The sequence below is a fragment of the Anser anser genome (assembly GCF_964211835.1).
Source record: "Anser anser genome assembly, chromosome: 14".
Lineage (NCBI taxonomy): Eukaryota > Metazoa > Chordata > Aves > Anseriformes > Anatidae > Anser > Anser anser.
Window position 1 is genome coordinate 18,874,217 of NC_139735.1, and position 16,468 is coordinate 18,890,684.

General features: G+C 37.0%; 1 protein-coding gene across 16 annotated transcripts in view; it reads left to right on the plus strand.

Annotated features, from left to right (window-relative positions):
• Window positions 1-16,468, plus strand: part of LOC310881173 (uncharacterized protein) — a 79,645-nt gene that overhangs the window by 720 nt on the left and 62,457 nt on the right. For 10 of the 16 annotated variants that reach the window (XR_014572172.1, XR_014572173.1, XR_014572174.1 and 7 more), the window contains 6 exons: window positions 393-494; window positions 10,817-10,964; window positions 11,345-11,751; window positions 12,795-12,899; window positions 15,079-15,179; window positions 16,307-16,388. Coding sequence is in view for 2 of the 16 variants with exons in the window: in XM_083798095.1 (XP_083654221.1) it covers window positions 15,101-15,179; window positions 16,307-16,388 (161 nt within the window). In the remaining 14 variants the exon portion in view is untranslated. Of the gene's footprint in view, window positions 1-392; window positions 495-1,741; window positions 1,900-10,529; window positions 10,626-10,816; window positions 10,965-11,344; window positions 11,752-12,794; window positions 12,900-15,078; window positions 15,180-16,306; window positions 16,389-16,468 lie in introns of all 16 variants that reach the window. The other 6 variants (XR_014572175.1, XR_014572181.1, XR_014572177.1 and 3 more) reach the window with 4 other exon arrangements.

Here is a 16,468-nt window from a genome sequence, read left to right on the forward strand (position 1 = left end):
AAAAAAGTTATTTTAACATCCTAAGGAAGTGATTTTCTTTTCTAGGAGATTTTATTCTTACTTTCAACTAAAACATTTTTTTCATTTTTAATGTCAAATGTTGGTGTTTGTGTTAAATTTGCTAAGATGTTATCTTTTTTTTTCCACCAAGCTTTCTGGAAAAAATAAAAGCTAAGCACTTCAGCTCAGCAGTCAGCTTCCCTCTCAAACACTTTGGTTTGGCATGATGAGGAATCAGGATTGTAGGAATGGACAAGAAAACTCTAGCAATGACTTGGCATTTTCAGTCTGCCTGCTTTGGTGGCCATAATCTTAAAGTTTCTGGTTCATTCTGTACACTGTATAACTGATTTGGTTGTCTTTTGTTTGTTTGTTTAACATTCTTATATGAGATATGCTCAAAGCTCTGAGACCTAGCAAAGCGTGAGTACTGGGTGCCTGCGTGGTGCTCTTTCTGCAGACCTGGCCTCCTCAACTTCTCTGCTTGCTGCAAGGTAGGATCCATGAATATGCACGTCTGCAAAGCGCAATCAATTATTTTGCACTATGTTTGTTGTACCCAGGTCAATTTGCTTTGAGGAATTAAATCAAGATTACCATAGCTTTTGCATGTTTTGAACTCAAAAAGATGTTTTTGGATTTCTAAACACTTTTGGCAGCTAGACAATAAGCCTGTTGTCAGATGGGGATTTGCCTGAGGTTTGTATCCCATGTGGCATCTCCCTTTTTAACTCCTTGAAGAGAAAAATGCCCTCTGCTGTCCTCACATTTGGTGTTATGTGAGTGAGTGACGGCACCAAAGTGCAAGGAGAAACACCTTGAGCACACGGCACAGCCTAGGTCAGTGACACCTGCTAACAACTTGCAACAGAACAGTCCTACAAGATTTACTGCAGCCCTTTACCTCTCATAACTATTGTTAAATTAAATATTAAGTATTTTAATTTATTACATTTAATGTTAAGTATATTTTTAATTACTTGTGCCTTCATTGTATCATTAAGTGGTAACTGAAAAATATGGTGTAACTAGAGCAAATTTTTTTTTAACATTTATTTCAAATGATCAACTGCCATAATGGGAAAAAGTCAAATGAAACTTTCTCTTCAGAGATCCAAGCTGATAATATCTTTTTTAGATTATCAGGTCATCAAAGGCCTATAAGAATTTAGGATCCAGAAATTAAATTCTGGGTCTTGAATACCATTAGGTTAACCTAATTCTTTAATTAATTGTGGCCCTTGTAGATTCCAGTGCTGAGTGGATATGCTAGATACATCTGTGTTTTGGAAAACAGCACCTTTAATTTTCTTATCAGTTCTCATATTGGAGCGTGAGTTGTTAGATATCAACCCTCAGTAGCTATGAACAGAGCAAACAGACACCCACAGTCTTCCTGTAAGGACTGTGTGGAAAAAATGAAGTTACAGATGTGTCAAAAATAAAGAGAGACTTTGTAGACAGCTGGCATCTAATTAATTTGCTGCAAAACCCGAGGAAGACAGTACGTATGATCCTGCAGGTATTGCTGGATTTTGTTACTGCACCAATTATGATACAGCCTTGCCAGCACAAAGAACAGTAAGGCATTTACTGTGCACTTGGGGGACAGGGGTGTTATTAGTTGATGGAAGAAGTGTACTGGGATCCTTTGTATTTGTGTGTTGTTGGTTGTGTTTTTTTTTCCCCTTTGTTTTGTTGATTTTTTTTTTCCCTCTCTCAATTTCTTACTCTCTGAAAGGAGAGACTCCATTTTGGAATATTTTTAACAACTAACCAGCCTCCTAGCTGACCTCAGAAAAGCTAGACCTTCAACAGGACCTTCCTATAAGACAAATGAACCAGCATGCCTTATTTCATTGGAAGCAGCTCCCTTTCTGACTGCTATAGTTTATTATGGTTAGTCCATTATAAATTACATAATGTCTCCAGGGACCCATTCTGTACTTGAAATATCACAAGACTGCTGTCATGCATAGTGCTGCAGAGAGCTGCTAAATTTATATCCAGTAAAAATGTGCTATACATTGCAGAGTGACCCGCTTTAATTTTGATGCATAAATGGGTTGGTTTTCTTTTAAGTATTATCTGTTATTTTCTGTTTGTCCACATTTTTAACTTGCTTGGAAAAGACTGGGAAAATCTGTCCTTTGTGCTTGGTGTATAGTATGATTATCATTATTTTATAAAACTTGGACATACTCGCAAATTCCCCTACAGACAAAGCATACAAAGGGCAATTTTGTCTGTCAACCCATGTAAATTCTCTCAGTTTGTATAAAAAGACAACAGTGGCAGATTGGCTGCTGGAGCTTATAGCTTCTTCTGCTACTAAACAGCACAGCAAATAGAAAAGACTGTGAAGCAAAAGTTGTCCTAACGTACAGATAATGGCAGTTTAGTTGCACAGTTTCAAAATATGCCCTATGATGCTGTTTTAAAAGCTTTTTTTTTTTTAATCATCATTGAAGTAGGATGTGAGAAGAATCCTTCCAAATTCCAGCATGTTTTTAACAAAATGAAAAAAGCAAAGCGCAACTGTCACCCCTCTTCTTAGAGGAGAGAAAGAGAGAAGACTCAGGCTCAAAATGTCTTCAGGTTACTATATACTATAAGCCATTGTCTACAAGAAGTACATTCCTACGAATTCTGCCATAAAGCTTCCTTATTTTGTAAAGAGAAGAATATATGGGAGGACTATTATGTTACTATTTGATGTGGCTTCCTTACATGGTCAAATAGCTGATAATTTATTAAAGAGAGTTGATGTTTACAAGTGTAGAGTAGATGTTTACAAGCTTATATGAAAGAAGAGAAGCGTGTTAAATGGAAAGGATTTTTGCTTCGATTTTTTTTTTCTTCTTTAGACTTTAACAAATTGCATCCTTTCAGGCAAGAAACATCTCCTCAAGCTTAAGTGATTCTACATGATTTTTGTCCTGAGAAAAGGGCACGACAGCCATTGGTCCTGATAACTGTGGAAGTGAAGTTATGGGCAGTGATAATGGACTCATCTCTCCACAGATTCTATTTCCCCTCTTGGATAGGCAGAGATGGGTGACAGAAGTATGTTTTCTTCCTCCAGGTGTCTTGACATCGCATTACACTAGCTGAATGTTGGGCTAGAATTATGTTTCAGTGATGGTCTTTGCAATAGTAAACATCAAGCTGTCCCAGCCCCTACCCCTTCATCTTCCTTTGGAGCTTTCTGCAGAAAATAATCCTCTCTCTCTGGAACAGGAGAGGACTGAGGTTCTGCTTAAGAAACCCAAAGGGTTCAATGTCTTCATTTAAAATCCCAAAGGATTTCAATGTCTTCATTTAAAATTTCAAAGTCAGGTTATCCTGATCTTTCTACAATATTGTGCATCCAGTCCCTTTCGTTTTTAAATAGATTTAGATTAAGTGTATCTCTTATCAACAGTGGACAGGAAGAGATGCATTCCAATTGAACTTAAAATATTTTCAAAATGTGTTGGGTCTAAATCAGGTTTGTTCCTCTGAAGAATTGAAAGTACACCAAAATACATAGTAAAACATATTCCTTAACAAATATTTTCCTTAAGGAATTTGCTAAACGTATCTTCCTGTGTTTGCATTTAAAAAAAAAAAAAGTTTACATGCATTTGCAGCTTCCTTTTGTCTTTAGAGTGTTGCACTGAAAAGACATGCTTAAGTGAAACTCAAAGAAATGGACAGTATATATGCTACCATTTCAAATGACATTAGAGAAAATGTCAAGAGTTTGGGGCAAGGGAAGGAAATAAAGTTTTGAGGATTTATAAACCTGAACCTTTCCTTGCAGGCTGTGTAAAGTCTGGGAGCTAATAAACTCCTTTTGATCATCTGGACATCAGGAAAGTTCATGCATAACCTGAAGGTTCATAAATTATAAAAAATGTTTTCTTAAGCTCATTTTAATGAAGAACCAGAGCTTTCATAGGTTAGTTTTTGAATGGAGAAAAGGTTAATGTAGGCTGTAATTACTGAGCTACGAATACAGCTGGAAATATAGTACTGTTCTGCATCATTATTTGGACTACTTCTGGGTAGGAAAATAATTCAACAGTCTAAATGAAGATCACTGTCAGATTCGGTAACACAAGCATTTTTTTTGCTAGGTCTGATGATTATGTAGGAGGCGCTTAAAATAATCCAAAATAATGGTGAAAAGGGCTTTTTTCCAGCCTTCATAAATATCAATATTTTAAAAGTGGATAAGAATATGAAAATCAGGTTTAATGGAGTGCTTATGCTGTAAGTAGCAGTTTTCTACCTTTAGGAAGTGTCACCTTTGGAGAAAAGGGCCTAAGAGACCTTGAGGACAAGCAGATGACTGCAAGTCTTTAGTGTGCTCTTGCAGCAGGGAAGCCAACTGTATTTTGGGCAGTATTTGAGTACAGAGTATAGCCAGCAGCTAAAGGCAAAGTCACTTTTGACTTATGATGGCCATACTTAAATATCATACAGTGTTTAAAAAAAAAAAAACTTAAAAATGTAGTGATCTGTGCATAGAGTATTGATCCTGTAGCAAACTGTTAATTTTTACCTTATTTTTATACCCAAAATCATGGGTATGTTCTATATGTACAGTGTCATGTTACTGTTGTGTGTTTGGATGAATATGTAAAAGGGAAAAAAAATAGTATTTTTGATCAGACTATCCCTTTATCCACTTCTGTGGAAATCTAAAATAAATGTGATGTCAATGTTAAGAAAATGAAGTATCTAAAATGATTTGTGTGTTTAGCATTACTTGAAGGCATAAGTCAAATTTACGTGAAAATTATATAGGGAAAAACATATAAAGGGAAGATATAGAGCTATAAGTCTACGAGAAACTGGAAAGCGAGACATACATTAACTACCTGTAGAAATAAGAGTAAATGATGGTTCCTGCATTCTCTGTGATACTGATTATGATCTAGATTATAAAGAGCCTGCTCAAACTTTCAGCGCAGTCATCATTGAACTTCAAAGATTCCTCTCGTTACAGGCAGGCATTATGAAACCCTAATGGTGTTTAAATCACATAGATAGAGTCCTAAATTATTGGTCCAAGTTACCAGCTGGAGCTTTACATTTTTAGAGGCTCTGTTGGGCTGGTCTATATACGATTATCTAATGCATTCTCTCTGTGGTATGGGGCCATGAAAAGGTATTAGGGGGATCAGAGATGGCTTATCCTGTGATTCTCCTTCCACAAGTTAGTCTATGTACTTCTTGAATCTACATAAACTTCTGAATCTATGCAATGCATTAGCAATAATCTCTACAGCTGAGTTTGTGTGAAGAAGCTTCTCCATTTGGCTCACCATCATTTTATTAAAATAAATAATGAATGCTGCTCCTAATCTTTTCCATAGCACTCAAGATTTTATAGATCCTTTTTGTATTTCCCTTTCATCTCTCTCTTTACCTAGCCTGGCTAATCATGCTGTTGAATTTTCAAAACATGAGAGCAAAGATCACTGGCTCTGTTCTGCACATTCTGCATTTGGTTGTGGTAGAAACATTAACAGATGTATCATAAACCTTTTCAGTTACAGGAATACTCTGTAAAAAGAGTATTATTTATGAGGCTGGAAAGAAAAAGCAAATAATCTAATGGTAGACAGACTATTTAGCAGTAACCTTATTTGCATTGGTTTTAACATATTTGCTTTAGAAAGTAGTTTGAGAATATGCAATGGTCTGTAACACTATTCATATGAAATTTTGTTGCTACAAATTCACCCTGATGAGATCTTAGAGAATATGGCCATGCAACTGTGGTAGTAATTAAGAAAGAGAAGACAGAAATGGTTAGCTGTACAGAGTGTGCTATGCCATTTGGGATGACAACTGCTGCTCATCAGGAGAGGAACCATTTTGTATGGAATGCTTTCAGCTAACTTAATGTGACTAATTTTTGAAAATCTGCCTCCTGCAGGTACCACTGGTTCAATTGCATTTAAGTTACCACCAGTAGAAAATCTAGTTACTATTTCTTAGTAATAATCATGTCTAGGAGGAGGGGTCTGTATTTGTTTTTTAAATGATAATGAATAGAGAAGTGGATGAAACACGCAAGGAAAAGGAGCAGAACGATAGCATCTATATGTTTTTCCCCCTCAAACTTACAGATGAAGGAGATAAAAAACACATTCAAGTGGAAACAAAACAGTAAAAACAAGGGGTGACAGAGTAGGGGCGATATTTAAAAAAAAAAAAAAAAAGGCATTTTTAATGGAGAAACTTGGGAGAAAAGCCTGCATCATGGCGGTGATGGGCAAGTGTCAAAAGAGAGGAAGTTACGAGCTGAAGATGATGAAAGTCTTGTTAAAACCCTGTGGACTTCTCTCTGAAAGATCCTTGCTTTGCCACTGTAACAGTTGCGCCCACTGCCTGGTGGTGTTCTCTGGACTTGGTCTGTTGCCTTACTGCCTTCAAGGTGCCACCTGTGGCTCCTTGCTGGGGTTTAGATGGATGTTTGGAAAGGTAAGATCTTGGTTTGGCCCAAATGGTCTAGCATTCTTCTCTGCAAAATCAGCTTGTCTGGAGCTGATATTGCTTGAGTTCCCTGCAACTACGGGCTGTGGGGAGGGTGGGGGTTAGTTAGCATTTGGACAAATTACTTGCTTGTTTATCCTTGTTCAGTGAAAACTTTTGTTTCTGTGGGACTGTGTTCAGGTTTTGTCTATGAGAATGTGACTCTGCTGGGCGATAGGAAAAATCTTTAGAAAAGGTAGGAAAGGCTGATTGAAAACTGGTAGCTCTGTTAAAATTATAAGGCTTTGACATTCGTTCTTTATTCTGCACTGAAGCAAATTAAGACTGTGCAAATTAAGTTTGTGAAAACATCAGAGAGAGCAACAATGGAATAGCTGCTGGGAGTCTGAGGTTTGAGATGTTGTGCTTCCTGATTCGTTAACGTCATGGGCAATGTTCCAAATCACCCTTCGTTAGTTTGATGAATATTTAAAGAAGTACGGGAAATGGCGCAGAATACCAATAGCCCAGTGATTAGGACTTCCACTAAAGGCACAGGAGAGAGAGAGATTTGTCCCTGTTCTGTGTAAATCCTTGCTCTGGCTAGGAATCACTGCTAGTCCAGTGCAGTTTTACTCTGTAAAGCCCTTCTCAATTAATATGTTTGTATGTAAAAATACTTCAGAGGATTTTTATGTTTTAAAAAGCCTTTCTTTTGAAATTTTATCAGTGTATTCTAATATTTAAGAGCAGTACAGCTTGCTGTGAATGGTTTGGAAAGCTTCACAGACAGGCACTGAACATTTCAGGAGAAAGATAGACTTCTGTAATGAAACTATTTTAGAAATAGGGATGATGATACTGTCCCACATTGCAATAGAAATAAAAGAGAAGTTCTTTTAACATAGAATAAATAATAAACTCCCATTCATCTTTTAACATGCTGCAAATAAAGGTATTAACGTATACCTCATTGTGCAAGAGACATTGCATATCTTTGCAAACATAAATTAAAAAAAAGTCATAGAAACCTGATACGCCTGCAAGTGAATATTTGGGAGGCAAGAGTAATTATCTCACTTGACTTCCATTGACTGTAGACATAACTGAATCATCCTCTGAGAAATTAAATATACAAACAGTGACTTTTAAAGAGCTAGATGAATCAAGCCAGCAATACACAAGAATCAGTGGTATCTGTCTATTTAACAGAAGAGGAACAGATAATCTGATCGTAAACTAAAATATGTGAGACAATACAGGAGTGATTTTTTTTCAGTCAAGTTTCTACAGGTTTTTTTTTTTTCCTAGATTATTCTTTGTCTAAAATGTTTCTAGTAAGTCCTCTCACCCAGAGTGAATGGGATGCTGTTGAAGTAAGATGTCACCCAGTGTGTTGTGAGAAAATCAGAATGTCACCCTAATGAAACTGGCAGTTTCTCATTTAGCTCACATTTAAAGACAGGGAAGGTTAAATGTCAGCATATAGAGACTTCAAACATACAATCTTGATTTGGCCCCTCTGCTATCATTTTTTTCCATATATGTAACTTTTTGTCAAAATTAATTTAGTAACAATAATATACATCAGATGACCTACAGTTCACATTCGCTAGAGCTTTCATGGCATCCATAGCTGAATAATTTTGAAACTAATGGTTATTTGGTGCTTTTGGATAGAGTACCTAAACTTCCACAGGGAGAGAAAGGTGTACTGCCAAATCTTTTCAAGTGCTATGGCAGTAATGTGGAAGACTTGGCATTTCCCACTGTCATTTTCGTTCTCAAAGTGCAATAAGCGTATGCTGAAGAATGTATTTCAAGTACCTGGGAAGAGTAGCCCAATAGACTATCAGCCCAACTCTTCTGGACAGCCTCATTTATTTTTCTAAATTAAGGCATACTTTGAGAGGAACTAGTGCTGACCCAGGTGATGATCACAGAAAGAGTTCCTATGCTTTCCATTACTGTCACATAGCTCTACTGTATCCCTCCATCATCTCTTTTCTAGTAATCAGAATAAGAAAAGTATTCCTCCTGCCCTCTCCCAACTAGCCGTACATTATATTGTAGATATCATACAAACTGCTTTTTCAGAGACCAAACTTTAAAGTCTAGTCTTCAGTTTTCAAATTTCTTAATTTGTCCTCATATTTAATCCAGGAATCAGCACTAGGAAATGGATGAGTATATTGCTGTAGTTTAGCAGCAATGTTTCCACTGACTTGGTAAATTACTGAATTCCTGGAAGAGCTGTGGTTTACGTATATCCTCCACCATTTGGACTGTGGGTGGAAGGCTTGCTTGAACTAAGGGTGTTAAAATGACACTATTAATGGTTTTGGATGATGTTGCCCCATGAGAACAAAAAGAACTTCAGCCAGTTAGTTATTTTGTCTGCAAAAATAGCAACAAAAGAACTAAATACAGCAGGAGTGTGTGTGTGTGCATCTATGTACAGACACATCCATACAGATATATATAAAAAGAATGCATTGTTACAGTGATAACAGGGGTGATTTAAAGTATTTGTTTAACATTCTTATTTAAGTTTCCATATTTGCTGAGATGGAGAAGTTCACTGTTTCCTGTAGCCATGACTCTAGAGCAGTCTGTAAGAGAATTCTGTGGTTTATGATATTTTTTGTTTTATAGTGATTTTGCTAAGAAATTATTTTTAAATGCTAAGAAATTATTTTAAGGGACGTTTTCTGAAGCTGAATTCTGCAACATCGTGTTGGTTCAGTAACAAATGCCCTTAAAAATGGTGGATCAGAGAGGAGAAAATGGCAGCAACAGCCACCTTTGTGCCAGCCACTGTGCCAGTAATCCAGAGCCCCATGAGCACCTGTCTCCAACCTCATGCTTATGATTCCAGACACACTTATTGACATATATCAGCAATTTCGCCTCCTAACAATGTTAAAAACAGCTCCCAATTATATTTTCAGTTATGTTATTTTTCATTTAGACATATCTGAAAGTACAACAACAGCAAATCTTTAGCTCGTTCTCTCCTTTTTCCTTCAGGTTGGTTTTGTTATTGTGTTTTTTTTTTCTTTTTCTGTCTTCACACCAATACTGCAGGTCTGTGTCTCTCAGAGACGGAGAGAAATTGATATTGAGACGTGCTGAGAATGTATTGTAGTTACCAAGGAAGTGGTTTCCCAAGCAACAGTAACCACACAAAATTTGACATAATTTCTTCCTCTGTTATTGTATCATGTTTGCAGCTTTGAAGGAACCAGAGTGTGGGTAGCATAAGTGATTTTCTCCTTGTTAACCTTATTTTTTTGAAGCAGATATGGTAATGTTCTTGTATTTGTTAAAGGAAGGGCTAAATTCACTTTAAGCTGAAAGTTTTGGTAGTGTTGAGAGGTGGTTTTTTGTTTCTTTGTTTGTTTTGATTTGTTTGTTTTACAATTTGCTGGTAGCAGACAGATTGTGGATGTGCCAGATAGTGCTTCAGCATGTGGGCAGATGCTGGAGGCAACATTCTCAGCTGTTACACGCCAGTGATGATATTTACCATTCAAGAAAGCCATGCCAGTGTCTTGGTTTGCTCCGGAAATTGGAAGAGACATTTGCCAGCTTGATGATGTCAGAAAGTGTAGGAAATACGCATTTGTTCAGGATTAGTGGAGGGATCCAAACCAACAAAAATGCAGGGGCAGATGTCCTAAATTCTCTGTAGCGGTGCAAACAAAAGAACCATGAGTCAGCCGGGCATCACTCAAAGAAAACAGTATTACAGTTCTACTTTCATCAAGAAATGACAATAACAAAATAAATGTAGCTCTCTGAAGACTAACTTAATCCTTGTTCCTAGAAAAGAATAGAAAAAAACAGGTTCTACAGCTTAATAAGCAGTGCAATGTAGTGTGTTTTCTCAATAGAAAATGTGAACAATTTCTACCTGTTTCTGTGTACTGAGTTTTTTAAGTGGCAAGACACCACAAAGGCATTGTTATAAAGGGCTCAATCCTGTGTAACAAAGAAACAGAGGAATCATTTTTAATTCCGGTTTCAGGTACTAAGAAAATCCAAATTTCTTTCAGAAAATTGTCTTAAATTCAACAATGACTCTTGATATCAGCACGGTGAAATCTAAAAAGAACGTGGTGGTATGTAGATGAGCAGAATCCTAAAGGAAGGTATGCATTTTAAGTAGTAGGTATTTTCCTGTAATACTTATTTAGGTTCATGTTGTGTTAATTCCCTGACATCTTTACTAAAAATTTAGACTTCTGCTTTGACTAGGATTATATATATATATATATCCTAGTCAATATAATATATATATGTATTTAATTGTGCCAACACTCAATTGTCTTCTGTATTGCAGGTTGCCATGGATGATGAAACATTTGAGCTATAAAAGCTTTTAAAGTCTATGAAGAAATCATTATGTATATTATGAAACTGTTCAGCATTATGGATCAGAGCCAGCTGTACGTTCCCAGCCGTAATGGACGCACCTTTTGCCCATAATTGTGAGTCTGCGAGCACAGACACTGGAGAGAATGACCAGGGGGATTTGGGGGCTTTACTGGCTCTGAGTCTGTACTAGCCCTGCCAGATACAAGCTGGCACATAAAAAGTGTTATTCTTTTCCAGTATTCATTTATTTCTACCTTTGTGAACTGCTTCATACAAAGAACTGCCTTTTTAACCCATCTCTCAACCCCTCTTCAAGTTCCAGAACTAACATTCCAATTAACTAAGAAGTATCATGTTCTCTTCAGAGAAGGCTACCTTTACCCAAGAAAGCCTCTCGTTTTACCAGGAAATATGCAATGCGCACTGAGCTGATAAGGTTGTACATTCTGTTTCAAATTGTGAAAGGATACAAAAAGACCTTGTTTTTTTTCAGATTTAGAGGAAGAAATGGATGAGATTTCATATTGCTTATTTAAAAGTCTGGAATTGACCGATAGTATGGTGTTATTTGTGGGATAATGACCTTGTGGATTGAGTGCCAAATAACACTGCAGTGCCGAGACCTGGAATAAAATATTTTCTACATGAAAAAAGCAAGTGACAGAAGTCCGGCCTGCTGTTATGACTGGAGTGAGTGACAAGCTCTTCCTCCCAAAAAGAGAAGGAGCCCCTCTTTCTCCTCATGTCCTGGGATGGCAGTACTTTCTCACTCATTGCCTGAGGAGATGTGAACTATTTGCAGAGTCTAATGTCTGAAACAATGAGAGAAATTTAAAGACAAAAGACCAGAAATCTCCATCTTTGCAACTAGAAGAGTTTCCTATGAACTAAATATAAAAGGTTTGTAACTGTCTTTCAGGATATTTTCTTCCAGATGTGAATATATTGCTATCGATAACAAAGTTTTGTTAGAGGTCAGATGCAAGGGTTGATTTAAAATTTATAATTCAGAGAGCTTTTAAAACTGGCACTTGGAATTATTTATCTAACTAACCTGCCTATTCAATCGTTAGCCATTGATTACTTCACCTGCTCCTTTCCCCTTGATCTCTGTTCTTTTTTATACCACCCATTTCTTCTTTGCATAAGATTATTTATCACCTGCTCTTCCAATTCTTATCTATCAGTAGAAAAATTGCCTCTTTCACCTCTTTATTCAACATCATTCATACTCCACAAACTAAGATCCACGTTCCTCCCTCCTCATCCTGTTAAATACAGTTTAGAACTTCCTTCCAACTCTTTTCTTCACTTCCACCAACTTGACATACAGTACTCAATTTTTACTCAGTATTCGTCCTTCTTTCCTTCCTCCTAACCATTTGTTTTTTCATGCCAATGAAATAGCACTCAGGTCACCTGGTTCAGACTGCTCACCCCAAATGCCTGATATTGAACTAGTATTTTTATGAACTATTTCCCACTGTGCCAAAACCTGCTGATCTGAGTGCATGATGGGAACAGGTGGTCCAGGCATAAGCAGCAGTAGGAAGTCTTTAACTGAGTATTAAAAAAATGGATGCTTGGCTTGAGCACAAAACCCGAGCAGAAGGACAGAATTCATTTTAACCTCTTTTATTTTTCAAATTCTTCCTTTCTTACAGATTAGCACCTTTTGGTATGTTTGGTATGTTGCAAGACTATTTTTGATTTAGTTACTGTTCTCTTGAGAATAGGGAAACTGTGTGCAGTCTCCTGGGAAAGATAATTCTGTAAACACAAAGAATCAAATATGGTGGTAAAATGTCACAGAGTCAAGTGGCACCCTGGAGTGAAAAACTGACAGACTTGCTTTAAAGTAATTTCTGCTTTACTTTTTGATTTTTTTATTTAATAGAACTTTATATAATTAGCTCATATTTTAATGTTTTATTTCCTTCCAGGTTACTTTTTTTAGTTAAAAAAAAAAAAGAGAATTAAAAGTAGAAAAAAATCATCACCAACAACAACTACTAACAACAATACCACACACGGAAAAAAAAAAACTGGTAATTTTTTTACTTATCCCTATTGCTGGACATGGGTCATTTTTCAGGGCCTTTGGCATATCCTGTTTGTGATGAAGACTGTAAGTATTCAATTTGCTACTTAAGCAATTTGTGAGGAGGTACTGTGCAGCACTTGGATGGAAGACTCAGCTGGGTTGGAAAGGAGGGAAGACAATGTTGTGCAGGGTACCCTGGCTCTGTACTATGGATCACTTATTCTAGTAAGGAGAATGTTTTTTTACTTAGAGAAGTAAAACATGCTCTGCTTTCTGGACTTCTTAAAAAGAAAACTGTGAGAGGTTGGTGCAAGGGAGCTGACAGCAAGGTTTCTGGCAGCAGGAAGGGGTGAACACACAGCCAAGCCACCGAGATGAGAGAGGGACATAGCCGGGGTCAGCAAAAGGGATGGGGTTCATTTACATCTCAAAGACACTAAAGAACAGGGGCAAGGAGCTGCCCTCTGAGGACACCGGTAACTGGGCAGATTGTCACTCCCAAGGTCTGTCTCACCTAGATGACCTCAAGGTGTCATTTTTTCAATATTTTTTTTTTCAGGTTTATCATGTTGTAATAAAACCTTCCTTCAGAGACTGAAACTCAGGACAGGGATATATTTATTTTGAGGAAATGTGGGGCAGACCCACCTTAGGGCTCTTCTAATGTCAAGTTCCTGCCATGTGGACATTAATATTTATGTTGTTGGTTTTTTTTTTGTTTGTTGGTTTGGCTTGTTGTTGTTGTTGTTTTGTGATTGTTGTTGTTTTGCTTGTTTTTGTCCTTCCATCTGCCTCCGTTATTTATCCAGCATGGCAGTTATTTAATTTTGGTTCTGGCGATGGCAACATCATACCAGAAAGCAGCAACAGCCAAAAGATAGAACCTGTGGCTCTTTGCTGTAGTCAACTGTTTAGAGGCACGTAACTAAATATAAAGTCTAGACCATGTTCTAGACCATGACTTCACTCCATCATGTGCTCATGTTTTTTTTCCTGCATCATTCATCCATACTATCTTTTGAACTCTGAGACAGGTGAATACTTCTGACACCACATCTAGTAGCCTTCCTAGGTGTTTTTAGAAGTATCACATATGTTGCAGGTACATCACAGGATTGCTGTGGGATCTACAAAATCTGAATTTGCTATAAAACCTCTATTATCCCATATGGCTTGATTCTCTCTATGACCAGTGGTCACAGGACCTTCAAACACAGTTTTGTGCCCAGTTCTCTTGCTGATTGCACCTGTGTGGCTTTCAATTTATAAAGAGCAAGGTACTAAGTATGCTTATCCAGGCAAGCAGTCCCTTCCTTTTGGTTGTCTGTGCATTGTATCATACCAGAGTTAAAATTGCTGAGAAATAGCCCATCCCCATTTAGATCCCAAACTTCTCCACCTCATAATTCATCAGTCATGATTGCTGGCATCAGGGAAGAAGTAGGAATGTACTACCAGAGAAAGACGGAGTTGACAGAATTATGGCAGCGCTGTTTTAGATCAGACTTAAAGTGCTGTGGAAAAACATCCTGAGGTTTCATATCAGTACTGTAGATACATCAGTAAGTTACGCTTTACTCAGGAAATGATAGTCTAGTCATTCTGAAGAGATGTATTACATTTAAAGTTGGGAAGAGTCAGACAACAATCCTTCTGCAGTGTTAAAACCCATAGTTTGAAGTAATGTTCAAACTGATGAATTTCAGCATCTTCTTGAAGTGGGGTCAGTTTTGAACAAGTGAGACTTCCAGAAGAGAGCAGCTAGCTACAAGTGAGTACTTGTGTGTCCTCATCAAGATTTTGGTCAGTGAAAACAATATCTAGGCAGAAGTTCTTGCATAATAATTGCAATGCTGTTATGAGAGCTCCGAAAATGTTCTAACCAACTGAAACCGCTACCTCTTGAATTTGGAAATTCAGAGATATTCCCTTCCCAGGGTGCCTCCTCTAAGAAGCGGCAGTAAAGTTGAAATATTGTAAGACTGGGTATTGATTTGCAGAATAGTGACAGATATTAACCAGATTTTCTATGTGGCACAGGGCAGCAGGAAAATAATTTAATGAGTTTTCTGAATATTTGTAATATAAGCTATTTCTTGTGGTTTGTTGTTGCTTGTTTGTTTTCCAAAATTCCGTACTATTTCTTCAGTAAGTAATGTGAGAAATCTTGTTTTGCTTTTCAGGGAATGTCTGAGTTGTGTTTCAATGTTTTTCCTAATATTTAGAGGTGTAACTGAATACTCCGGGGAATTTTTGTGGCCATTGATATGGTTCATTACTGGAGGTGGGCCTTGCTTTTTATCATTTGTTCAGCCTGTACAGGCAGTCAGAATAGTTGAAACTGTATCAAACTGTGCATTTGCCAAAATGCCACACAGCTTATATATCCATATTGACCTGAATTACTTCATCCATCTGCTTCTTTTATTACATATTGGATTTAAACAGTAATATTGTTTGCTGAATGCTGTTATTTCAGAAGAGCCTAAATTCCACCAGCCCACTTTTCAATGACTTCCTCCTCCCTAATTGGAAACTCCATCTTTCATCCAGCCCATTAAGTCAATTTTGTTTTAAAATGATGAGGTACTGAAAGCAGACTGCTGATAATGCCTTCACACATTAAATCCCTTGCTTGTTGAAACTATGGTGGAATAGTACAGCTATAATAATTCATACATAATCTATGACATTTTTATTCTTTCATTGCATCTGAAAAAAATCCCTGAATGTGTTGATTTTTTTAAAGCTTAAAACCAAAATTTGTTACTGAAGCCAGAAAGAAAAATGTTGAGAAGGTTAATTTTTTTAATGTAATAACAAACGTTGTATGTTTTTTTTCTAAAAAATATGAAGATGCTGTTTCTGCTAGAGTTCAGCACAGTCAGTTACACAGAATCTTCACTTTATCATCTCAGAGAAGAAAAGAAAATTGTCTGAGTATTTATATCTGTAACTAGTGATCTTTCTGGTTTGTTTGGAGGCACAGTGAGCTAACTCCTGTACACAGGGGTATTCACACTGAAGGCAGTAGACTAACTTGACCTAGATAAGGTGAAGGGGGGGGGGGGGGGGGTTGTTTTAGCTCTTTTTTTTTACTTTAAAAACTATATATAGAGAAAATGTCTATGTGACACTCATGTGGAGAGTTATACTGTTCTGAAAAAAAATATTTTGCCAATTTATTTTTTTATTTTTATTTTTTTTCTTTCTGGGCACACTAATATATCGTCAAAGTGTTTCTAAAAGCCAGCTATGATGAACACTAGTGGGCTATCTGTAAACAGTATGCCATTTTTCCTACACGTGTTTCTGTTCACGTTAACTTTGTGACTACTCTGTAAGTCTACAATGAATGTTAGCCTGCAGCAAACTGTGACCATAAAATATTTTCTGCAAATTTTTCTTCAGGCATTCACACTGCTTTCTACCATAATGTTGCTGCCTGGTTTATTGAAACCATAGTGAAGTCAACAATCAAACCTTTGCACAGGTATGTGTTCCAAGGACAAATATTTCATCATTTTGTAAATATTTTGATGGAACAATGGGAGAAAAGGAGGAAACTCCCCC